Consider the following 24,593-nt stretch of genomic DNA (forward strand, 5'->3'; position numbering starts at 1 on the left):
AATTTACACGTTTTTTTTTGCAAATTTACTGAATATCATAGAATATTCAAGATCTCGACCAGTATCCACGTTATTTCGATGTCAAAATATATTGTTGATATTTCTTTTGTTCTCTTGTTGTTGGATTATATAGACTGCTCGTTTATATTATATAATTAAAGTAATATCGTCAAAGTCGCAGAACATCCCTTGTTAATTAATTTACTAAGAGTGTAAAAACAATTTAATTTTCTAATGGTCACTTATACAAACAAGCCCTGCCACTGACCACTACCAAGACCACGTGGCGTTGTTTTAACTGTACCTAGTGATATAGTACAGCGATAAGCCCTGACTTTACAATCGTGTAACAAGTACTTAATTAAACTTTAGTATTCATTATATGTGCAATATAAAGCAGTTGCGAATTGGGTTTTAAATCTTATCAAGGCCTATTGACATTTACATTTCAATTTTATAACATGGTTTCGATTATAAATAAAACATATATATAATTAATTATTTTTTAATTACATTACATGCGCAAACAAACTTACAACTATTCACTTATTTATTTATTTCTAACATGATTCTGATTAAGTTTTCATAATTAACTAATTTATCAATTAAATTCTATTTTACAAAAAAATATCAAATGGAGGAGCTCCTATTAAAAAAAATAATACATTATATACAGTGCGTTGAGATTAAAATTATTTTAATCATATATACATGATTATAATTCGGAACAAAATCATACATCTTAAAAAACATCATTACAAATTTAAAACATCTATTTATTCGCCGCTTAAAATGCCTCTTAAAATCTACATCATTTAATAAAATATTTTTGAATTTAAGTTATTAATTAATAACCCATTAAAAGCATTTAAAAAATATTTTAAAATTAAGTTATGGCAACACCGCTCTGTTCGTCCTATCACAGAGTATACATAAGTACGTATCAGTAAAAAGGTTATTTGGCTGCTTCGGAACAAGGGAGGCACCTAGAGTTATTTTGTTTCGTTCGTTATTTTCGGCTTTGATTTCTTTTGTATAAAATGAACCATTTTCATTACTAGTTACAACAAAATTATAATTACTGTGCACTAAAAACATCTAAGTTATTTACTATCACTTACCAAAACAAAACTCCCGCTTTCTGGATTTTTTATGTCCGAAAAAATCACTAAACCGGGTTCAGTAACAATCCAAATCAAAATTCAATTAAAAAACAAAATAAAACGATGAAATATTCGAAGGACATAAAAGGCAAAAGTAAAATAAAACATATTAAACATTTCAGGTTATTTTTTAAAATATCCACTAAGAGGAAAACTAAAAAATAACCTAAAAATTATTGAAAAATCGTTGTTTTCTGATTCGCGTTCATCAAATAATCAAGTATAATTTACAACAAGCGATTGTATCACAAAAGGCGGACATGCGAATTTAAAAAATCATTGTGATCACTTTTGCAACATAATCATACTGTTGTAATCAAATATAAATAAAACAAGAGAAGAAAAGGATGGAGATATAGAAAAGAAAGAGTAAGATGCAGGCAATGTTGTTCAATTGAATTTTGATGATCACATAATATCTTCATGACGTTTCTTACGTGATAGTTAATAACTAGTTTTGATATGAGATATTAATATTGAAATTTAAAAGTATTTAATTGTAAAATGATTAGATTTCTTTGAATCGACTTAAATCGACTGCAGGTATTGCTGGATTATCACATCGAACTGGTTCATTCCTGGAATATGAAATGAAAATAAAATCTAAATTAGAATATTCTTTATGCAAAGCGTACATCTCATTTTTTTATGGTATAGATTGGCGGACGACCATATGGGCCACCTGATGGTGAGCGGTCACAATCATCCATAGACAATGGTGCTATAAGAAATATCAACCATTCCTTATATCAATGCGCCACCGACCTTGGGAACTAAGATGTTATGTCCCTTTTACCTGTAGTTACACTGGTTCATTCACCCTTCAAACCGGAACACAACAATACTGAGTATTGTTATTTGGCGATGGAATATCTGATGAGTGGGCGGTATCTACCCGGACGGGCTTGCACAAAGCCCTACCACCAAATGATGATTGCGTGTTTAAACCCAAGCAAACACTAATTTCCATGTGCTTCATTTTAATTTATAATTAATCTCTGCATGCGTCCAGTTTCAATAAAATTTTGTCACATGTGTAGCCAGAAACCCGCACGGGTGCAGCAGGGTGGAAATTAGCTCCAAACCTCCCCAAAGGGAGAGCAGCGGCGAGACATTTACAGGCAGTTAATTTACTTTATTTAAGTAGGCTCTTTCACTCAATTACACATGGTGTATTTATAATGTACAAGACTATCGCGTGCGAATCGTTTGAAGCAACTGATCCCCTTATTTTAGAATAGAAACAGTTTTAATATCTATAGCTATACCCCAAAAGTAATATGCCGTAAGACAGTTATGAAAATAACCAAGATGTTCTTAACGAGTAGTACTGATTTTTCCAACAGGGTTTTATACAGGGGTGTCATTAAATAAATAAATGCTGTCAGCAATTCCACCAATTATCATAATTCATTATATTTTCATGTAATTAGTTTTCTTATATATAATAAATATCAAATCATAGATTTATCAAAACAAAGTTATGTTATAATTACGAATTATTTTTAACAAAGATTCAGTGTAATAAAGGCTCTGTTAAATATTATCAATTAAATATATATGCTATTTTATGGTGATTTAATAATAAATACCAACTGTTTTCATACGTTGTCAGCGTATTACTAATACTCTCTAACCGAGTTCAACCACGTCGACCAATCTCGAAGGAGACCACCAATGGCGCTGGCAATAGCATAATGCGCAAGTGTATGCGTGCAGGTGCACCATCTATTTCCTCACTCTTATAATTTGATAGGACGGTCAAACTGACACGCCCGGAGAAGTCCGACAGACACAGGATCAAAAGTTTTACATGCTTCACAAGGCACGGGAGTATACACATATCCAACTTCCTAAGTTAGGCCTGTTACAGATTTTTTTTTCGATAGAATAGCACAGTCTTTTATCGATCCGCCCTGGGTTTTAACCTCGTGATCTGCGACCTTATATGTAAGTTACAAGACCTACAAAACATACGCTTCTAACAAAGAACCTTCATTGTAGTTAATACTATAAAAACAAAAGTATCAGAATTAAAAGCAAGTGCACTTACCGCGGCAAATCTGATCTCAAAAAGGCGTTCGGTGATTGTTCAAATAGTTCTATTCCATCGCTATTATGACATATGATCCTGGATAACGTCACCTTCTTGATTTCTGCGAGTTGACCTTTATTAAAAACAATGAATATAATTATTGTGGATCAATCTCATTTGTGCACAGATATAAACACACACAGACACACACACGTGGTGAAAAGATGGTGAAGGTGAAGGAAAATAATTTGAAAACATGGGTGTCTGTAATGAAATCTCCCACACTACTTTCCACCAATCCAAATTTGTGCAGCATAGTGGAATAATTTGCAAGTGTCAGAAGGAGAGGACGCTTTTGACAAGCAGCAGTTGGTCATTAACAGCTTGTTACATAACATGATATAATAGATGGTTATACCAGATATTTTTCGTATACGTACGTATTATTTTTTCATTAATTTAATAATTCCAACTGAACTACTTATTATATCCAGAGTGAATCATTCTGTACTTACTTGGTGTAAACGCGCCGGGATTAATATTGGTACCGAACTCATAGAAATAGCGATCTCCATTCTTCAAACGCGCAAATTGATCAGCTATTATATTGGCAAACGTCGGTCCAATAACTCCACCTTCCACCGGTTCTTCTAAAAGTCCTCCAACCCAGAGATCTATATCTTCAGGATTTACATATACAGAAGATAATCTTTTTGCAGCCTGGTAAGAAAAAATCATCATAATTTATAAGAGAAAAAGTCCTTACATTACAAGAGAAATCCAAAACTTATATACGTTTTTAATAGAACGCTAAATTATATATAACATTATTATATACGTTCACGCATCGCTCATCCGATTGAGTCGAGAGCTGTCAAGTGCGTGATGATTTCTGACATAGTAACATCAATTTACGCGCATGCGAGTCGTATCGTATAATTATTTACAAAAATAGAAAGAGCATTGCAGTGCTAGCTATATATAAATAAATTAAATCTGCTGTTGTTAATCTAAGTCATTCTTCAAGGTCATTGAAATAAACATAATGAAGCAAAATGTATATTCTTTGTTGAAATCTTAATCTGTACTTACATTTGGAGCAAATTGATGGAAATCAGCAAGTGGTTCGATTCCTATTAATTTTCTGTATTCATTGTAAGAACGAACACCATAGTCTCTGCCGCGCTGGATATTGATAGCTGCCAGGTCTAGCCCGAAGGGATTACCACCGTGGAACATATATCGCGATAGCTGTGAAATAAATGTTTACGTCAAATCCTGATATTGTTAGACAGTATAGTAATAGACTAACTTTTAGATCGTGTATATCTTAGAACAGATTTGAAGATATTGAAACAAGGAGTTTTGAAAAAAATATCACACTTACTGATTCAGTAATAAATGGATCAACTGATTGCATAGGCTGCCAAGACATGCCAATTAGCATTCTATCTAAAAAAGGCTTCAAACGTAATCTTGAAGGTTGAAACATCACTTCTGGTATTGAAATAGACTCGTATATCCCTCCATGCTTGGGACTTACAACTCTGAAAACAAAGTGCGGTATCAGACAATATTGTAAATTTGTAAATAGTTAAACAAATATAATGATAGACGAGACAACTGACGTCACAACTGACGCCACATCTGAGAATGATTATGTCAGATGACGGTTATACAGTCATACGTACTTTTCGAGGCATGATAATGTATATGTTTCGAAATGTTAGGCCGACTTACTTCAGACGACGAGATCTGCGGCTGTATATCTAGATACTAGACCAATGAAGAAGTCAACTACTAAAAATAATTCAAGAAATTTCTTTGAGTGTTCCAAGTAACTTATAAATGTAAACTACCATAAAATAAATGAAAAAAAAAAATATTGTCGTTTAAATTTATGGTAGACCTAAATAAACTTACATGGTGTTAGTTAATCAGAACAAGGAACATCTATGGTTGAATTCGAATAAAATAGGAGCTATGAATAAATATAATATACTAGTTTTCGCCTTCAGCTTCGCTAGCGTTTTAGGGGTTGGTTGTCAGGTATTATTTACACAATATATTTATAAATATTGAGCTATATTATTGTAAAGTTTGTTTGTCATTAAAATCAATTCAGTAGTTTTAGTGTGAAATAGTAATAAATGTCCATAGATACATACTTCCGATTTTATAGTATTAGTTGGGATAAAACGTATAAAGTCTTACTTTAATTGGCCATCGACTGTGGAGTGCCCAAACCTCATTGCCGCGCTCGAGAACTCTGCAGTCAGCGATGGATCAACGCCCGGGTGGTATAAAGTAGAGAAACCAGAAGATGGTAATAGACCGTAAATTTCCATGATTCTTGGACCTGATAAATTTTTTTATTGATAAGATCACATCAATTTTGAGATTCAACGAGAGAATGCTGCTAGCATTCTTGCCACCACTCTGCGCGGTCAAGATTTATACAGTAACTATTTTTAATTCGAGTTTAAGGATTTAATTTTAATTATTCTTTTTAAGTATAATATATTGTATATAATATAACTACGCATGATATAAATATGGCATACTGCATTGGGGGAAAGTGGTTCGGATTTTTTTACTTTTTTTAAATATCTATTTTCTTAAACACACAATTACATGAAACAATCAAATAAATAATGAACCATTGCATTAATATAATAACTGTCTCTAAATGTCTCTGTCTGCTGGGCTACGGCCTTCTCTTGTCTTGAGGAGGAAGAATTATTCCAACTCATTGCTCAAATGCATATTGGTATACATTTGGTAGTTTTTCATCCAACGGTGACATCAGTTTCTAATGATGTTTTCCTATTCCGCCGAGCACGAGATGAATTATGAACACTAATTATTCATTAATATAAAACAAGTAATGTTACCAAGTAATAAAGGCAGCCATTCATTGTAAATAATGTGCTGGTACTCCGCTTGCATAATTCTTCTAGATTCAAAGAACACTTTGTCTTCATCCCATCGAGGATTTATTTTGGATAAGGCACGGGCTATTCTGTTATGTTCTCTCGTCCATATAGTATGCAGGACTGTTAGGGATATTATCTGATTGCCATGATTATCCCCTGGAAATAAGCAATATTTTGAAATATTAAGACCATATATATACATTTTGTTAATTTGTACATGCATATTAACAATGTATTTCAAACAGGTTCAAAAACAAAACAGCCTATATTTTAATTGTGATAGATTTGACAGGTATTAAGTGTGTTCAGTTTCTTATAATGATATAGCAAGAGTATTGACATAGACTTTCTTCGTTACTAAGAAAAATATGAAATGGGATCAAAAAAAAAATTTGTGTAGTGTATTACCTGATTCGAAACAAGCAGTTCCTTCATACATATTCAAGCATTCCTTTCTCTTCGTCAAAGGTGGCAGGTCTCTACCGAAATCATTAAATACACTCAAAACTCCTCCCGGCGCCCGTAACTTGACAATTTTTTCTTCGGAATTCCCATAGAGATGGGACATGTCCAAATAGTGAGATGCGCCATTCATCTGGATTGAAAACATAACCTGTTCTAAAGTATTTACAATAATTGCTTGGTCGTTTAATATTTACATAAAAGCCCAACCTTTGAAGCCACAAATAACTGATCTATAGACTTTTTTTAAATACTTTATTGCCCAACATAAGAAACGAAAAATATATGACAAATGGCGCGCAAAGGCGGTCTTATCGCTTTAATCGCTCTCACAGACAACCTTTGGCGATCGATGCTTAGAACGAAAACAGGTAAGTGCAGATATAGATAGAAAAAGGATATAATTACTATAATTTAAGAATACTTATATTAAAGTGTAATAATAAACTACACCTAACTACGTCGAATATATAATATATATTGTATATCAAAATGTATATACATTATTTAGATATGGATGGATAATAGTTTTTCAAACGATGCTTAAAGATGGACAAGGATTTAGACTGCCGAAAATCATTGGGTAGTGCATTCCAAAGTTTGACGGTTTTCACAGTAAACGAGTTACTGTAAGTTTGTGTCCGGCTGTAGAGTGCCACAAGTTTGTTACCATCACTAGAACGCAGGGTGTGTATGCTGTCACAACCAAGAAATTTAAAGCGTTCTTTAAGCTAAGGTGGTGTATGTTCAACATATAGTATGGAGTAGAGAAGAGATAAGGTGTGCAAGTTTATTCGAAGCCTGAATGGCAGCCACTTTAACTGAGACCGATACTGCGAAACATAATCGATTTACGCAGACTAAAGATAAATCTAATGGCTAAATTTGCAGCCGTTCTAATATTTATTTAGAAGGTTCTCAGTTACATCAATGGCGTCAGCATAATCCGATATTGGAAAAAGGAACGAATTGGCTAAGCTGTTCTTAGCCTTGATGGGCAGTAGATTTTTCTGTTGCCTTAAAAAACCAATGATGGAATAGATCTTAGGGCTCATTTCTGCAACCTGAGGTACCCAGGAGAACCTGAGGTTTTTGTTAGATCTTTCTTTTTAAGCAATACAAAGCGCCTATAATTAATATTCAGGCAATGTATTTTATTCGAAACAAGGGTTCAATATATTTTTTCAAATAAATGATCTTTTGTTATCGGCACTAATATATCGTCTTCTAATGTAGTAATAACAAGTTGAGTTATCTTATAAGCCTACAGATTTCAAGCTACTGGATTCATACTTCACGTCAGACCAACGAAAAATGTTAGGTTTTAGTGTCTTTGAACTTTTTTAGATCGTCTCAGACTTGCCATTCCATTGCATTTTTTTCCGCGCAATTGGCTAGATTCAAGTCTCTCTTAAGAAAATTCCCCTTAACCGAAAACGATCAAGAATACTTCTGTAAGAACGGATTGCTAAGAGAAGAATAAAGGCATCTTTACAAGATTATTACTTCATTAAATAATCAAACTATGTTTATACAGAATTATAGAGGAAAATGGATACAAATATATCTAATAATAACCTGCTTAGCATATCCAAGAGAGCAGTCACTCCGTGGCGCAAGTTGTGTTCTGACAAAGTTTATACATTGCTTTCCGAACTGGCCGTAGAAAATATCTCCTGGATCCAGAACTATGGGAGCGCAAGCCCAGTGTTGAAATTCTTTTGGCAGTATTCTTCCATCTCCAGAACAACATGAGATTCCATTACCATCACCTAAGTAATTAAAAATATTTTTATTTTAAATGCACTTAATTAACTATTACTACTACACACTTTACTTGGACTACCAGTTAAAGTGTACAGAAAGTTCTACTAATGAATTTGTGCGAGCTCGTCTAAGTAGGCACTCATCACAAATTCTACCATCAAAGCAATTATTCATGCAGTAGAACGCCGATTATCCGAATTAATTGGGACTGGGGTCGATTCGGATAGTCAAAAATTCGGATAATTAGACATAGACTATTAATAAAGAAAAACGGACTCTCACACATAGAATAAACTTTATTAAGTTTAACAAACACTACAATAACGCTCACTTGAACATCTCGATCAGAGTACGTTGCAACCCCATAAGGCCTTAACAAAAATACAAAGTATAAAAATTACTTGGTTTTAATTTTTTATATTACGCTTAGAGCCGATTCGGTTAATCGGCGTTCGGGTAATCAGCGTTCTACTGTATTGTTGTGTTCTGGTTTGAAGGGTGAGTTAATCAGTACAACTACAAGAAATTCTTCCCAAGATTGATTCCCAAGAGGCGCATTGGCGATAGATGCCAGTTTTGATCACTACCAGAGGACTCATTTGCGAGTCACAACAATCCAAAGTTATTTTCAATTTACCTACTGATAACACAAGTCTGAAAACTCAGGTAACTATGAAATTAAATATCAGGTGACGATCGATTTGATATTATTATTTACCATACTTACCTAAAGCAAACACTTGGCCGATGCTAATATCACGAACAATAAACTGGCCGAACTGCATGAACATCACGTTATGGGTGGAACTGGGATGATTGACATCCAGAAGTAAGGCGTTGCTCACTGCTCTTGCACTGGGAAGTGGTAATCCTGATCTGGAAGTCCTCATTGCCCAAATACCTAAAACAAAATACAGTACAGGATACTCAAACTACATAAGAGTCACAAATGATATCTGCAGGGGTTGATTTTTAAACACTTTTCGTATAATTCTCTTCACAGCTTTGCCTTCGTGAGCGAACAATCATTTGTCATTTTGAAAATAATTACAATACAATTACAAATAGGTAAAATAATTATTTTGTGACGCTGTTCCTAAATTGTAACTCAATAATTGAACTTAGTTAAATAGTTGTTTACCATCGCTATAATCTGGTGGCAATAATCTTTCGAAGCCTGTGTTGGTAGCACCCCAATCTGGGTTGTTCTGGTTATTACAACCACCTCCTATGCTTCTATATCGACTTGGTTCTTGTGGACATAAAAGTTTCGGAGGGCAGAATGGGCCTGGAATAAATAGGTAATTACTCTATTAGGCAATCTTTACAAAATATAATTAAAAAAATTAAATAGTTTTTTTCATCATCATTATTTGGAAGTTGTGGAAAATAAATGAAATATTTCTCCTCTTATTACGTCTATCAAAATAATTATTAACCTTATAAGCTGGGTAACAGACAGCTAATTTTATAGCCGATTTGCGACGAAGTTTTCCTATGACATCTATCTAGTTTTGTTAGAAGAAATTATATTTGAAATTTTAACAATACCATCAGTATGCTCGGTGAATCCCAATTCTATTTCTTCAGCAGTTATCGCGTCCCGTGCCTTCAATTCCTGAGCAGCGAACATATTGAGTAAAGCACCTCGACCCAACATCTGTGCTCGGCTGTCGTACGTCCTAACAGACTGTAATACATTATTGATTAATTCTTAACTAACCACACAGTAAAATAATTATTTAACTACAACTGTTCATTGTCCTAAAATATGAATGTATAAATTAAATGTCCTATTGTTGGGATGTTGGCTCCTCGTGAGGAGTTTGAAGCTTATTATACCTACATACATATTATATACATATTATATATACATAATACATGTAAGTATGGCAGAACTTCATGTGATAGATTCACGCTTTCTCACAATGTTTTCCTTGAACGCCGTACTCGATATGAATAATTATTAAGCACTTAATTTGCTTAATTTGTGTGGCTCAGTGGTGCTGAGTGCTGATTTTGGGCGATGTTACATATAAATTTCTGTGCCCACGTGAATCAAGTCTAGTAGATATTTGTATATTCATTGAAATCCAAAAAGAAATGGCATACTAGTGTTTTGATCATAATCAGTCAAAGAATACTCAAAAGAAAAATATATCCACGCCAATTCAACATTTTTTTAAATTATTATATTCAGTGATGTCTCACCAAATGATGCCAATAACTTGGATCAGATGAATTAATGGCAGCATAATGTTTGTCTTTCAGTGTATCAGCGCGCTCCAGCCATTCGACTAGCTGTTCTCGGGACTGCTTGTGGGCCGTCTTCATGTCATCTACGTGTACTGAAGATCTGAACTTACGATCTGATTCCCCTGTAACGCAATTACCATCTTCCATAGAACAAATATCTCATCGTGTTTTAATGATTAATTAATATTTTAATTGAATGTTAATATAAATTAATCTTCATCATAATTTATAGTATAGACAATAATAACAGATCATTTGGATTACAAAAAAGTAATTTAGTTCTAAAGGATAAAAAGACAAAATGCGTACTGTTTGCTGTTTGTTTTAATGTAAGAACGCAAAATTTCAAGTTAACCCTAAATAATAGTGATCTAAATGTAACAGACACTACAGTATTTCTATCTTTCTATGGAATCACTTTAGACTCAAAACTTCAATGGAATCCTCATGTCCATGATAGGGTGACTCAGCGCCGCGGCATTTACGGTTAGAAAAGTTAGCCAAGTAACTGATGTTGATACTGTTCGTTTAGTATACTTTGTTTACTTGCATTATATCTTACGGCATTTTACTTCGGGCAACTGGGTTTAATTAAAAACTGTAATATGACGATTCAAGAGTGTTTTTATGAGTCTACTTGAATAAAGAATATTTTGATATTGAGATAATAAAATAAATTTATATTATTGGATTGGCCAACGTAGTATAGCCTTTAGACAGGTGGACCGATGACCTGAAGAAGGTTACGTCAGAGGCCTGAGAGAGTTCGACGGGCGAATGTATCATTAATGATGATAATGTTAATAAGTTATCCTATTTACCTGCATGACGTCTTCCAGTTGAACAACACACACCAACGTGCCGTGTGCCCTCTAAGTGGCACTGGGGATTGCTTGAACCGGGGCGGACGTGTGCCGGACACTGCACGTGGGGCACACAAACTCCATTTCGCGGACAGACTGCACATGGCGGCTCTTTGCTGTGAGCGTGTTCTGTTTTAAATTAACAAATCGAGACATTAATTAACTAATTAATTATCTAAACACTCGGCATTCTCAGACCCAATAATTATATGGGAAACATTGAAAACTTTTTAATTGTCTTTTATTTATGGCAAAAAATTAACCTATAGTATCATTCAAAGGTACAAGCTATTCGTTGAAATAGTTTATATATATATGTATATATATGTTTATAACTATTATTACCTTATATAATGTTCAGTATATTGTATATATTTATCTTTAGACCTTTTAGTAGCATGTCATTGTCCTATCGTTTTATATAAATTTCTGTTAATGTAAAAGTCAACTTAGAATATTGAAATACTTCATACCATTTGCACCACGCGCTTCATAGTGACCAGCCATGGTCATCCCCTGTGCTTCTTTCGCAACATCATTGAATTTCCACACAACTATATATACGAGTAATTTAAAAAATAGCTTTGCTCTGCCCATTCTTAGTTATTAGCTCATTTATTTAAGTGTTTTTTTTTTTAGTTCACATATTGATTGCATTACTGTACGGCTATTGAGTTGAGGTTAAAATGGCAGTGCTTTGTAAAATGTTGTGTAAAATGTCAAATGTGGGTATATGGAAAAGACTGAGTGATTCATATTTTTTGTTTGATTTCTACTCGAAGCAACTTAAAACTAAATATGAAGATCAACAATTTTTGTACCCGAAAAGAAATAATTTATTTATTCGACGATATAATATACAAAATTCAATTTAGAAATAGTATAGGTATTAATTAAAATTAAATTTACTTTCCGTGAATACAAATTTTATTTAATTAAAATACCTTTGTAATTTATTTATCGAAAAAGTATATCTACTCAATAAATTATTTGTTGATTCTTCTTAAAAGAATCATCATGTCGGTAGATTTAAAAGTTCGTGTGCACTCGATGCACACGAACAATTAAATCATTGAAAACCTTACGATGATACGTTATTTTCATTCGAGCAACTTTTAAATCAGTATTATACTTTATATCAGTTTCCGCCAACAATCGAGTTCTACGTCGACTTTCGTGTTACAGAATAGATCCACAAAAAATATTATTATGTTGTAAATGGATAATTAGCAAATAAATGCATTACAGCGTACATATCTAAAGCAATGTCAGGGGTTATCAAATATGTACCGTCAGCAAATAAATAATTTATTTAACAAATAACACGAAACGGTTTCTATTAGTATAAGTGCCATTGTCTATGGGCGGATGTGACCTCTTATCATCAAGTAGCCTATTTGCTCTTCCGTCTACATAAATTAAAAATAAAATAAAATTGGCTAATTATTCAAAGGTTTGGAGATTATTCTACTACGCCACTACAATGGGGTTTTCTGTACATATGGGACGCATGCAGGTTTCCTTATAATGTTTTCTTTCATATGTCTATGGGCGGATGTGACCTCTTACCATCAAGTAGCCTATTTGCTCTTCCGTCTACATAAATTAAAAATAAAATAAAATTGGCTAATTATTCAAAGGTTTGGAGATTATTCTACTACGCCACTACAATGGGGTTTTCTGTACATATGGGACGCATGCAGGTTTCCTTATAATGTTTTCTTTCAGAGCCGTGCACGAGATAAAAACTAATGAAATAATGGAAATACAGTGACGCTTACTGTAACCATTTCGGTTTACGAATTTGAAGTTTTCTATGCAAGCGCCACTAGCTCAGTCTTCATTTAACGCTAAAAGTAAGTTAAATTTATATAGCGTCGAAAAATATTGTATCGAATATAATATCAAATGTCGCTGTACTTCGCTGATAGTAATATAAATTACTTTATAAAAATGTTTTGCTAACCGTACTTTGTTCTTGACTTTAAGATCATAGATTCTTACTTGTACAGTAGTAGTTACAAGATAGAAGTGCATAAAATATTACATACGCACAGGTTATGATGATAAAACTTTATAGTCTGTTTTTTATTTCAATATTGTTAAGGAGTTTGAAATGTGAGGTACAAAGACATTTTTATATATTTTTAAAGGAAAAAATAATTTTATTTTGTATAATTATTGTCATTTATTTAATATGATTTCAATAAATGACAATTTAAACTTTACAGTAAAACTAATTTATTAAACTAAATTAAAACAATTTCTTTCAACTTTCGTTCACTTACCTTCAGAGTATACACTCTCAAAAGTACTCAGTTCATAATACACACATGCACAATAATAAAACCTAATTAGACCTTAATTAAATTAGAATTTAATTATTAATTTTTCAGACCACAGAAACCACAGAAACCGAAACTTTGCTGAAAACATATAAAAACTACATAAACGCTTCGCATGATCTGGATAAAAGTGATAGGAATATCATGAAGACCTGGACTGCAGACTTCCAGATACAGCTCGTGAACATCACCACTCACTATCGACTAGAAATGACAAGACACAAGGAACACAGCTTTATGAGTATCAAAACAAATTCCAAGGTACTTATAATTTTCCAACTTTTGGACATTGAGTTTTCTCCGAGGCTGTTGAGTGCAAGGTTTCAATGCGATTATAATGTCTTCCTGAGTGATTCGATCATGGCGTCTAATCTAAAGGAAGACTAGCTATTCCAGGTTTTATATTGGTCACCTCGGAATTTGAATTCTCAAGATCTGCTTATAAGCTAGTCACCACACCAACGAGGTAGACAATCCAATTTATATATTACATAGTATACTATAAAATCCTCTCGCTACGGCTGTACGCGATAAACTCAAAAACTACGAAACGAATTTCAATACGGTTTTCGAGTGAGTCATGAGGAAGGCTTAGGTGAATTATTGATTAGGATTTGGTATAAATTGACTGAAAACTGATGATGATTGTATGAATACCAATAGAGATGTATGAATATTATGGCATAAACGTTTGGTGTGGACATGTTCATACTCCGTGAACCCGGACTTGGTAACTAGTATGTCCATATATAATAATTGTGTGGTAGGAGATTTCCTTCGAGCTGATATTTATTTTCATCACAAGCGATTGCTACTGATCACTGCATCCATATTGTTCTTTTGATAATTATTTCTTCCTGTGTTTATTTTATTTATTTTGGTATTTTTTCTTAAATGCTTCAAGAAATTAAATTATGTATTTTTTTCCAGTGGAACGAGTGCGTTAATTTTCATCGAAGCGAGATAGATGCCGCTGAAAAATCGTATTACATTGACGAAAGTAAATGTCTGAAGGTTGCGAATGCCGAAGAGGTGAAGAAGAGACATGCTGTTTATCAGATGGAGAAAGAGGTATGGCTTAACTGATGTATACACATAACTTTTATGGAGGAATTAATTATATGAATACTATACAATGTTTCTAGTGAAAAATATTGGAAAAATACTGCACAAAATATACTCACTATCTGAAATGTTTATTTTACTAAATTATCAATTAATCAATTATTAAATTGACCATTAATGACATTAAATCAATATTTTCTTATTTAGAAAAGAACAATAAAAACTAATAATATTTATTTGAAATTTAAAAATCGTATCAAGTTTTACTACACGAACAAACCAAACAATATGCTATTTGACTGGTTTTTAAAATGCATTTTATATTATTAAGTAGAGGTTAAGGAACCCAATAAAAGTTGTCTCTTTTAATTCTAGTACATATTTGCTGAAAAATATCAAAATAAAAATTCCATATTTAAATAGCCCTCGAAAACGCTACTTTAACAATATGGCGCTGCAATGGAGTCGGTAACGTCACTTGCCTGTATTGTAATCTGTGGTACATATAGTAGGCAAACGAGATTAATAAGCAAGTGACGTCATCATAAGCCCGACCAATCGGGAACGTTTTGTGTCACGTGACAAACGTTTAAAAAAATGCATTTTTATTTAAGGATTTTTGAATAAACTAATTATTATTTTCAATTTTCGTTAATAAATAACCATTTATAAATTCATAATATATACTGATTACAATAATTGACACTTTATTTTTCGCATTGTCAAATTGCCTATTACATAATTTTTTATAATTTATTTTTGATTAACATTTATTTTTAAGTAGTTTTAAAATTAAGACGCTGCATTAGGTTGAGATGTCGATTGTTTTATTTTGGTGCACGCTGTCTTCTTCTTTAAGTAATTGTGACACTTAGAATAGAACTTTAATTTTGTTGTATTATATTATTTTAATCAATGTACAAATTGTTGAAGAACCAAATAAAATAAATAAATAACAACAGCTGTTCCAACAGGTGGTATAGTCTAGTCTGATTAGGTACCACCTATTAAATAGTCTTTCTACCACATTACATTGAGATATTTTAAAGTTTAATGATTATATTGTGTTAATTTCAGATTAGAAAATGGCGTAAGAGTTATAAATATTTACTGAAACAGTGCAACTCAAACAATCCAGGCGACGAGAATGCAGCTGGGATTTGTTTAGTTGAATATGTACGTATTAACTTTACTCGAAGGCCAAGGACAACAATATGAATCATAATAAATTATTGCGCCTTCAAGTACGGGCAAACACCACTGAATTATCATTTGATTAAGATGTATAATAGATCTCGTGCTAGTCATTGAAGGAAAGCATCACGAGGGAGCCTATATGTATCAGATGAGAATCTGCCACGTGATTGACAAATCTTCTCAGAGGAAAAGGAGCCCTCAGCCCAGTCGTGGGACATTTACGGGCTTTAAATTTTTACATTTATATATTTATAACATAAGGTCAATTTCGGTCTTCTCATGGAGTCAGTTCATGTCTTACGACATATTCCTTTATTTTGTTTTTTCTAAAACTGTTTCAGATGCAAAAGGACAACTACCATATAACGTTCCAACGTTTAATTCTTCTAAAACTGGAATCAATGTCCGATCTATACTCGCAGATACTTGCGTCGCTTCAAGATTGTGAAACTTGTCTCAAGAAAACCCTGTTTAATTATATAAACGAAGTACGAACCATAATGGATAACTTAAATCGTTGTTATAAAAGAAAAATTTAATCGATGTTTGTGGTTATGTTAGCATCTTATACGATATCGGAAATACTGAATAATGAACGCTGTGGATAACGCTATTTATTTATTTATAAGTTTATGGAAGAGATAGGAAAGGTCTGATTTGAAAAGTGAGTTAGCCAGTGTAAACACACGTGTCATGACATCTTTGATGCCGTGGACGATGGCGCCTTGACAGTATCATTTGTTTACACTTTTTACAATGGTAGTATCTATGGGCAACGTTGGATGTGAGCGGTATCAGATGGCTTGTCGTCTGTTCCAATTGAAGAAGGAATGAAGATAAACAATCCTTAGATTTATTCGATGCGATTGCCTTACGTCGCAGCTATATCGTGCTATACTAACGGTTTTTGATTAGTTCATCTTTATTTATAATACAACACTTTTCTACTAAACAACTTATATCTACTTTAATTCTACTTCCAAAGCTCCGATAACAATTTCGTCGCGAATTCATCATGAGAATCGTAGATTATTCAAGCCTTCGACCAATGATATCACGTCAATTTGATGAGAATTATTGTTTATTTGGCTTTGCTCTTACGGTTGGAATAGATTACAGAATCTCCGCCTTCTAGGAATGAATTTAAAAAAATAACACATGATACTTCTAGACTAGTACGGGTCATTAACGAATATTCTATTTTAAACAACTAGATTCACATGACTATCATGCTTAAATATATATTATACATACCGTATAGTTTACCATATTGTAACTAGTTATATAAAATATGTAAATTAAAAAACTATGTGAAGATCAATTAAAATAAACAAAACAGTTAAATATAGTTTTTATTTCGTTGTATATTTCATAAAAAAATATTCCACTAAAGCATATCTATATACAGAGGAGCGTAAAAATTACTTACTTACATACCTAGAAATGATATTATCTATTTTGTACAAAATAAAATACTATGGCAATACTTTATGGTAAGATTTTATATATAAAAAGGTTTTATATTCGTTTGACATTTCGTGTCTTTACACACTCAACACTGTTTACAAAAGTACAACAGTGTCATAGAGATTCATTTTACATTTATTTGAATTCATGGATTTAAATAACAAAAAAAAAAAAGGTAACTACAGCCCGTTACTATATTCAAGTTGATTTGTCTACGAGGCGTAATACGGTGTAACAATAAAGGCCATACAAATTGTCCGTTAGCAAAACGAAACGTTACTTTGAACATAGTAACCAGGATATAAACGTTAACATATAATTTTTGTGTGTTTTGGCACAGTCTACATGAGTTCCAATGTATCTTATTTCACATATACAATAATAAAAAGTTTCATCAAAATCGGTACTATTTTTGTGAATATTGGTACCGTAATAATAAATATTAGTCGGTATATAATTCAAGACAAACATAATTTTAAAGGACGGATATTTGTAAACATATTTTTCTTCACAAATTTTAAATAATATCTACTATTGTAGACTTTTGTAAATATATTTTACACAATCTAACATATTTTTTATTTATATAAGTAATATTCGTAATTATTTCCATATTATTTCACGTCAATTCAATAAAATATATTAATTGGTTTATTTGCTTTGATATAATCCATACCAGATTCATCTTAATCATTGATCGTGACTGATTTTATCTTCAATTAACAATGTCAGTATTATGCCTATAGAAATATTATTACCTTAATCTATAAATTATCTAATATTTACAGATAAAATAAAACGGACGTTGACAACCTATTATAATTAAAAAAAAAATATAGATAAAAAATAATACGTGTCAAATTATCCGTCAACACTATTTTTTTTAAAATACTTACAGGTATAATACGCGGGATCTAAGATGGCCGACCAAATATGATTGCTTAGAACAAACGTAGCTAAAGGGCCTCGTATCTTAAGCCGAAGATCAGTTTACATATTATATGGGAGAGCTTAACTACAAGTTAGTCATAGTGTATATTAAAAAAATAGTCAAATTTACACTAGTTCAATTTATCATACGACTATCTTAATAAATTAATACGTTGCCAACATGCGTTATTTAAATTGAATAATTATTTACATGACGTTACGATATATTTTTCTAAGCTCCTATTTTAGTGTACGATCTGAAACAAAGGATAACTTCATTAGTTTTTCGAAGAGACAAAGAAACAACTTCTTTTAAGTCATTTTCGTTGAACGAAAATATTTGAAAATCGAATAAGATGGACACGATTTCGACGCAAAAAGGAGTTCTGCTACTATTACTTAAATCGTTTATAATTATATCTAGATAGGGTCGCTTTCTGTATTACCTTAGTGTGCGTGATAGCTACGCTTGACACTCGGCAAACGTCATGCTACGTTACTAGTGTGCGTGTTCTTAATGTTACCATGTTTTTCGGCGCATTTTCAGCTTTGTCAATCTATCTAGGCATATAGTTTATTTTCTCTATTTTTGGGAAACATGATTGTAGCTTTAATTGTATATAATACATTTTTGAATTGCATCTATCATATCCATTTTCACTGAAAAATATACAAAATCTTTTCAGCATTTCTTTTGAAATATGATATAAATATTTCGAATTTACCATGACAATGGTCCAAGACCGGCCGGCCTCGGCGGTGGCTCCGGCGTGTCAGGAGAAGGCGGCTTGAATGTGCTACCCTGAAAATAATAAAAAAAATCTAGTACATAGATATATGTATGTTGGTATAATAGAAGTAGGTTACGGATTTATAAGGAAAAAAGTGTGTGTATATATTAGTGGAGTATATAGCTATATAACGTGTGTGTGTGTGTGTGTGTGCGTGTGTGTACCTGGAAGCCGAGCGCGGCCTCGAGCGGCGTGGGCGAGTCTCCGGCCAGCGTGGCGTAGTCCCCGCGCCCGCCCGCGATCGTGGCGTACGTGTTGTCGACCTGCGCACGGAACAGCGAATTAAAGTATGAAATCGAGGGCACTTACGAGTTTAAGATATCACACTGCACATAATGCAGTAAAATATACACAATCCTGTTTGATTTTAATTTTTAATTTTTTTTTTATTTTATCACAAGAAAAAATAGTCAGAACAGTTAAATGATACTTCCAGTTGACCCATGATAGGAGTTTTTGCGTTGGCGTGCGCTGGGTGCTAGTCGTCTAGGTTGGTACTCAGCGTACCTATTATTCTAGATCCGAATAATTATACTTTTATTACAATAAGAAGGGAGAGTGAGCAGTGGGAACGACTTATAATATAGTTTCGTAGATACATTTGTGTTTCGAATAAAGAATATATATTCACCAAAGGAGGCTGTTCCGCATTCTGTTCATTTTGATCTCCGAAGACATTCATTGTCAGTTCCTGCTCTTCGTAAGGTCTCAGCTTCGTCTCCAGCCACAGCGGGTTCTCAGTTGTACTCAACTCTTCTAATATCCGTCGCCTCGCTAGACTGTCACCTTTGCTCGACTGAAGCGATGGAGGTGGTATCACCCTGGAATAAGGCGCCCTATAAATTGCTTCGATATAGTATTTTATTTATTATATACAAATATTTATAACTAACTATAGACGCGTTAAATTTGTATTTTAACGTGGATTGATAAAATATCCAATAACCTAATAAGCCTGTTATTTTTCAAACCACAGACAAAGACTACGATTATATCTATTTATTATATAATATAGAATAATAATATATGTCTGGTTAAAATAGACCGTGCTCTCGAATATCAGAGATATATACCAGAAGCGTGCTGCTAAATACATGGTTAGTAAGCACCTACTTTTATGGAAACTATTGGCTCCAGTTATTAATATTGTTGAGAAAATGGCAGAGTTCTTGCTTTGAATAATATAATTATAGTGTGTTACTTACCAATGCTTAAGGCAGGCGCAAACGACTATGAATGTTACAATCCCCGTGAACAACACAATTAGAAGAGCTATCAGCGTCGCCAGAGCTGGATCGAAACTGTCCGGTGCTGGAAATATACAAATTTTGTATATTGTTTTTATTTGAATCCATATCTCTATTACATAGCCGGTATTGGGTATGTTAGGTTAAGAGTTTTTAGGATTTTTATTTGAATCACATCTTATTGAATGTTTACGAGTGAATGAGAGTTAAATAAATCATAACTCAAACAAAGCTTAGTTTGGGTCGGAATATAAAAATTTACTCGGTGCGATGATATTCTGATGCCAAACACCAATACTTAGTTTTTTGGTCCAGTTTGAGGGTGAGTGAGTCAGTGTAACTAAACACACAAGGGACATAACATTCCATTTAGTTCCAAAGGTCGGTGGTGCTTTGGCGATATAAGGAATGGTTAGTATTTTTGAGAGCGCGAATATGGGCGGTAGTGACCACTTAACATCGGGTGGCCCATATATCCGTCTTCTTACCTATCATAACAAAAACAGCAGAAAAAATGCTGACGTGTATTTTAAATCTAAGTCTCTGTTCTTTTTTTGTAAAATGCAAAGCTTTACCTTTCGAAGTAGCACTGGCAGCAATGAGAGTCTCGACGCCAAACTGCTGATACACGTCTTTAAGCTGATCGTATTTCGAGTCGATAGTTTCCAGAACTTTGTCAACCGGTAACACTTGATACGACTCCGGGTCTACTGCGTGTAAGTGGATCTCACACCTGTATTAATGATAATGAATTGTATATTTCAGTAACTTTACACGGCGCAGCATCTTAGTTCGTCCTGGGATCCGGGATCAAATGCGCATTTCTATGGACGTTAAGGATCACGGACCATAGTAACTTCTCTCCTACAGATATTTTTTAGATGTAACAAGATTTACCAGTCATCATACCGCCTGTCCGCTTGCACCAGTGGTAACCTTCTACCAGCGACCAGCAAAGCTTGTCCAGCGTCAGCTAGCTTCTTTTGTACCCCTTCCACTGGAGCTGAACACCCTCGAGAAACTACCATGCGGATGAGTGATGACCGATCGATAATCCAGAGCTAGTGGAACAAATAATTTAACATTATATGATTTCTCATGCTATGAGCCCGTTGATTCTTTATCATCAACCATAAAAATATAACATAAGAATGGTCCACACAGACATTGACCAAAAGCACAAATATTAACTAATCTGATTATATATCGAACACTCATTGGTAGTTGATTGCGTCATCGGCTGCTATCGACCAATGACCGTGCAGAAAATAATACACACAATACTTTGATTTTGATCAGAGTTTCAAAAACTGTAGATGACCAACACAGAGGACACCAATTGATTGTATCGCTCCTAGTATCGTATCGTATCGTATCAACTATTGTATGATATTAGTTAGGATATACATTGTAACTAGTACTTACATAAACCTGGGCCTTTGCTTGTCTGTGCGGCGGAGCGAGTTCCTGTGCGATAACATCCAGCACGAAACGATCGTTGTTGTATTCGGACATGTAGTTAGCCGTCGTGAGGATACCTACAATCGTTCATAATATTTTACACTCGCGTTTGTTTATTTTACCTGTCTGATCTATCTTTATTTCGTTTGATGACTATGTTATTATTATACATTTAATATTAGATCAAACATATTATAATTTATATAAATGTTTTATGCAAAATAAATATCATATAACAAATGTATTTTGGGAAATACATATATGTCTTCAATTAAGCAGTAATTAAAAAATATATATTTTGATAAAAGGTTGATTAACAAAAGATTTTCACAAAAAAAAGAAACATTGGCTGCTTTTATTCTTAAAAAGTGGGACAATATAAAACACACGCAATGCTAGTATTAATAATCCTTACCATCCTGGCTAACGTTAAACGGCGAAGGCACCACGCTGCCAGTGGACTGGGAGGCGCCGAACTTGTACAGGTTGGAGGCGGCCACCATGTAGATCAGAGTTCCATTCTCGTCGAGGTCGGGGTCCTCGGCCACGATGGATATGATGGGCTCGTTGACGCGAGCCGTGTGCTTTACACCTGTTGAACCGATTTATAAACATCATTTTCTATATTTATTAGACGTTTTTAATATTCATTTTAAAAGTTTTTTTTTTTTTATATTGTATAGAGCAATGTAGTTGATAGAAAATTATAAAGATAAAATAACTTGAAGTTAGTATTAGTTATTTTGATACAAGTACATATTTAATTATATTAGTAATAAAATAAATAAAACAGTTACTAGTAGTAGTAGCTTTTTTTTGGCTAGAATCAACATGCAGAATATTTAAATCTCTCAAATTTCTATTACGCATAAAAATAGATTCACATATTTATTATATATATGATAAAAATTAATGTATTACCAGCATAATATATTTTTTGTTGGAATTTCGGCTCGTTGTCATTTTCATCTAATATCTTAATTTTGACGGTGGTCACACTGATGTCTTGGCTGTCTGTGCTGTTGTCTATGGAGTTCAAGATGGCCGCCGCGTGCTCTAGTATTGGATTGTTGCTGGCATATATTGTCATCGAATACTCGTCTTCTATTTCTCTATAATCAATGCACATTCATATATTATATTATGGTATAATTTCAGAAAATAACAAATTCTTATATGTTTTGCCAGTACATAATATGCATTACTAATGTTATAAAATATGTAAATGTTTGGATGGATAAATGCTTCTATGAAATTTGACACAGAGATAGTTCATCATCTGAAATAGCACATAGATTATTTATCGCTAACTTTTGCATCCAAACCCCCTCCCCCCTGCAGTCTAGGAGAAAGGGATGTAAAAAATGTAGGAATATCTGATTACGAAGGTTTGGTGGATGCTTGTGACAAAATTTCATGAGATACAAATGAGATTTACATATGTTTCCTACAATATGTGATAAATTATTCAAAACACATATTAAATATATACCTGGCAGGTATTATACATAAATTCACATTATGTTTTACCTGTCGAATGTCATATTAGCTCGAATGATTCCCTGTGTCCTGTCAAGTATGAAGCTTCCATCCTGATTGCCTTCCAGTACATGATAGTATACCTTTCCATTATCACCCGAATCTTTGTCTATTGCTTTGACACTTCCTGAAAAAAATTAAAGTATATTTTGTAAGCATGGATAAGTGACTGACGAAATCTACTTTTGCTACAAGGTGAAAATTGTGACACACAGTTAATATCACTGTTAGAGCTGTTCATTAAAAAATGGTATCAATGGAAATATTTCTAATTTTGTTAATTGAACTCACCAACGATTATCCCAGAAGGTAGATTTTCTTTTACTGAAAATTGGTGGTGGCGATGAAGAAACCGTGGCGCGTGATCTTCATCATCTACCAGCACCACTGTTAGAAGACGCAACGTTTCAAATTGAGCTGGCTTACCATTATCTACCGCTGCGATTACCAACTGAAATAAATTAATAAACACATTGGTTTAGGTGGCCCAGTAGATTTTGAGTGTTATACTTTTTCAAATTTGACGTTTAATACATACTGAAATGAGCGAACTGAGGGAATCTAAGAGGGTGGGGTGAATACTTGTCGTTTTTACTTATAATGACTTAAAAACTGTACATTTTTAAACCATATTTGTGGGTGTCAAGATTGGTTAGCAAGAGTAACGTTTTTTTGCGTCCAGTTTATAAAGTAGGCTATGACAATTAAGGTAATTGATAGACACGTGTGATTCGTTAAGAGCAGAGTTTTTATATCACAAACCGATTGGAGAATCAAAACGACGATAGAAATGCGTTAACAGAACTCAAGATTACCTGATACTCGGCCTGTTGTTCTCTATCTAAGAAAGTTTTGGTCTTAAGTTCACCGGTATTCTGGTCGAGACTAAATTCTTGAGTTTCACCAACATTCTGATTATCCACTTTCAGATAGTAGGAAACTTGTCCGTTCTCTCCGGGATCTTCGTCTATAGCTTTCACTGTCGTTACAAGGTAATCGGCCTGCGCTGCGTGCTGTGGGAAAGTTTTAGTTGAACTCATGTATTTATATGGTAACGAGTATTGGTAAA

General features: G+C 33.3%; 3 protein-coding genes across 4 annotated transcripts in view; 1 reads left to right on the forward strand and 2 right to left on the reverse strand.

Moving 5' to 3' along the window:
• Positions 1-503: 503 nt before the first annotated feature.
• Pxt (Peroxinectin-like) lies at positions 504-12,154 on the reverse strand. Its single transcript, XM_026641429.2, has 15 exons — positions 11,956-12,154; positions 11,441-11,611; positions 10,575-10,741; positions 9,915-10,053; positions 9,505-9,651; positions 9,091-9,264; positions 8,175-8,368; positions 6,543-6,729; positions 6,093-6,290; positions 5,413-5,557; positions 4,586-4,745; positions 4,291-4,449; positions 3,714-3,918; positions 3,217-3,331; positions 504-1,741 (listed from the first exon to the last, which is right to left on the reverse strand). Exons 1-15 carry the CDS (start codon positions 12,077-12,079, stop codon positions 1,672-1,674), a joined length of 2,355 nt encoding a protein of 784 aa, XP_026497214.2. The 5' UTR covers positions 12,080-12,154; the 3' UTR covers positions 504-1,671.
• Positions 12,155-13,494: 1,340 nt separating this feature from the next.
• Positions 13,495-16,911, forward strand: LOC113401483 (uncharacterized). The gene is made up of 5 exons (XM_026641417.2): positions 13,495-13,605; positions 13,879-14,088; positions 14,758-14,898; positions 15,970-16,068; positions 16,431-16,911. The coding sequence occupies exons 1-5, from the start codon at positions 13,543-13,545 to the stop codon at positions 16,626-16,628; spliced, it is 711 nt and encodes a 236-aa protein (XP_026497202.2). The 5' UTR covers positions 13,495-13,542; the 3' UTR covers positions 16,629-16,911.
• Positions 16,912-18,534: 1,623 nt separating this feature from the next.
• The window catches only part of LOC113401482 (cadherin-87A), a 47,711-nt gene continuing 41,652 nt past the window's right edge, over positions 18,535-24,593 (reverse strand). Inside the window, exons 25-37 of one of the 2 annotated variants that reach the window (XM_026641416.2) lie at positions 24,340-24,537; positions 23,816-23,975; positions 23,516-23,651; positions 22,907-23,097; positions 22,401-22,577; positions 21,950-22,062; positions 21,422-21,585; positions 21,100-21,257; positions 20,483-20,588; positions 19,909-20,098; positions 19,442-19,540; positions 19,212-19,288; positions 18,535-18,743 (exon numbers count right to left, since the gene is read on the reverse strand). In XM_026641416.2, the coding sequence (XP_026497201.2) occupies position 18,743; positions 19,212-19,288; positions 19,442-19,540; positions 19,909-20,098; positions 20,483-20,588; positions 21,100-21,257; positions 21,422-21,585; positions 21,950-22,062; positions 22,401-22,577; positions 22,907-23,097; positions 23,516-23,651; positions 23,816-23,975; positions 24,340-24,537 (1,770 nt within the window). In that variant the 3' untranslated portion in view covers positions 18,535-18,742. Of the gene's footprint in view, positions 18,744-19,211; positions 19,289-19,441; positions 19,541-19,908; positions 20,114-20,482; positions 20,589-21,099; positions 21,258-21,421; positions 21,586-21,949; positions 22,063-22,400; positions 22,578-22,906; positions 23,098-23,515; positions 23,652-23,815; positions 23,976-24,339; positions 24,538-24,593 lie in introns of both variants that reach the window. The other variant, XM_026641414.2, reaches the window with a different exon arrangement.

Source organism: Vanessa tameamea, chromosome 12 (assembly GCF_037043105.1).
Source record: "Vanessa tameamea isolate UH-Manoa-2023 chromosome 12, ilVanTame1 primary haplotype, whole genome shotgun sequence".
In the NCBI taxonomy this organism is placed as follows: domain Eukaryota; kingdom Metazoa; phylum Arthropoda; class Insecta; order Lepidoptera; family Nymphalidae; genus Vanessa; species Vanessa tameamea.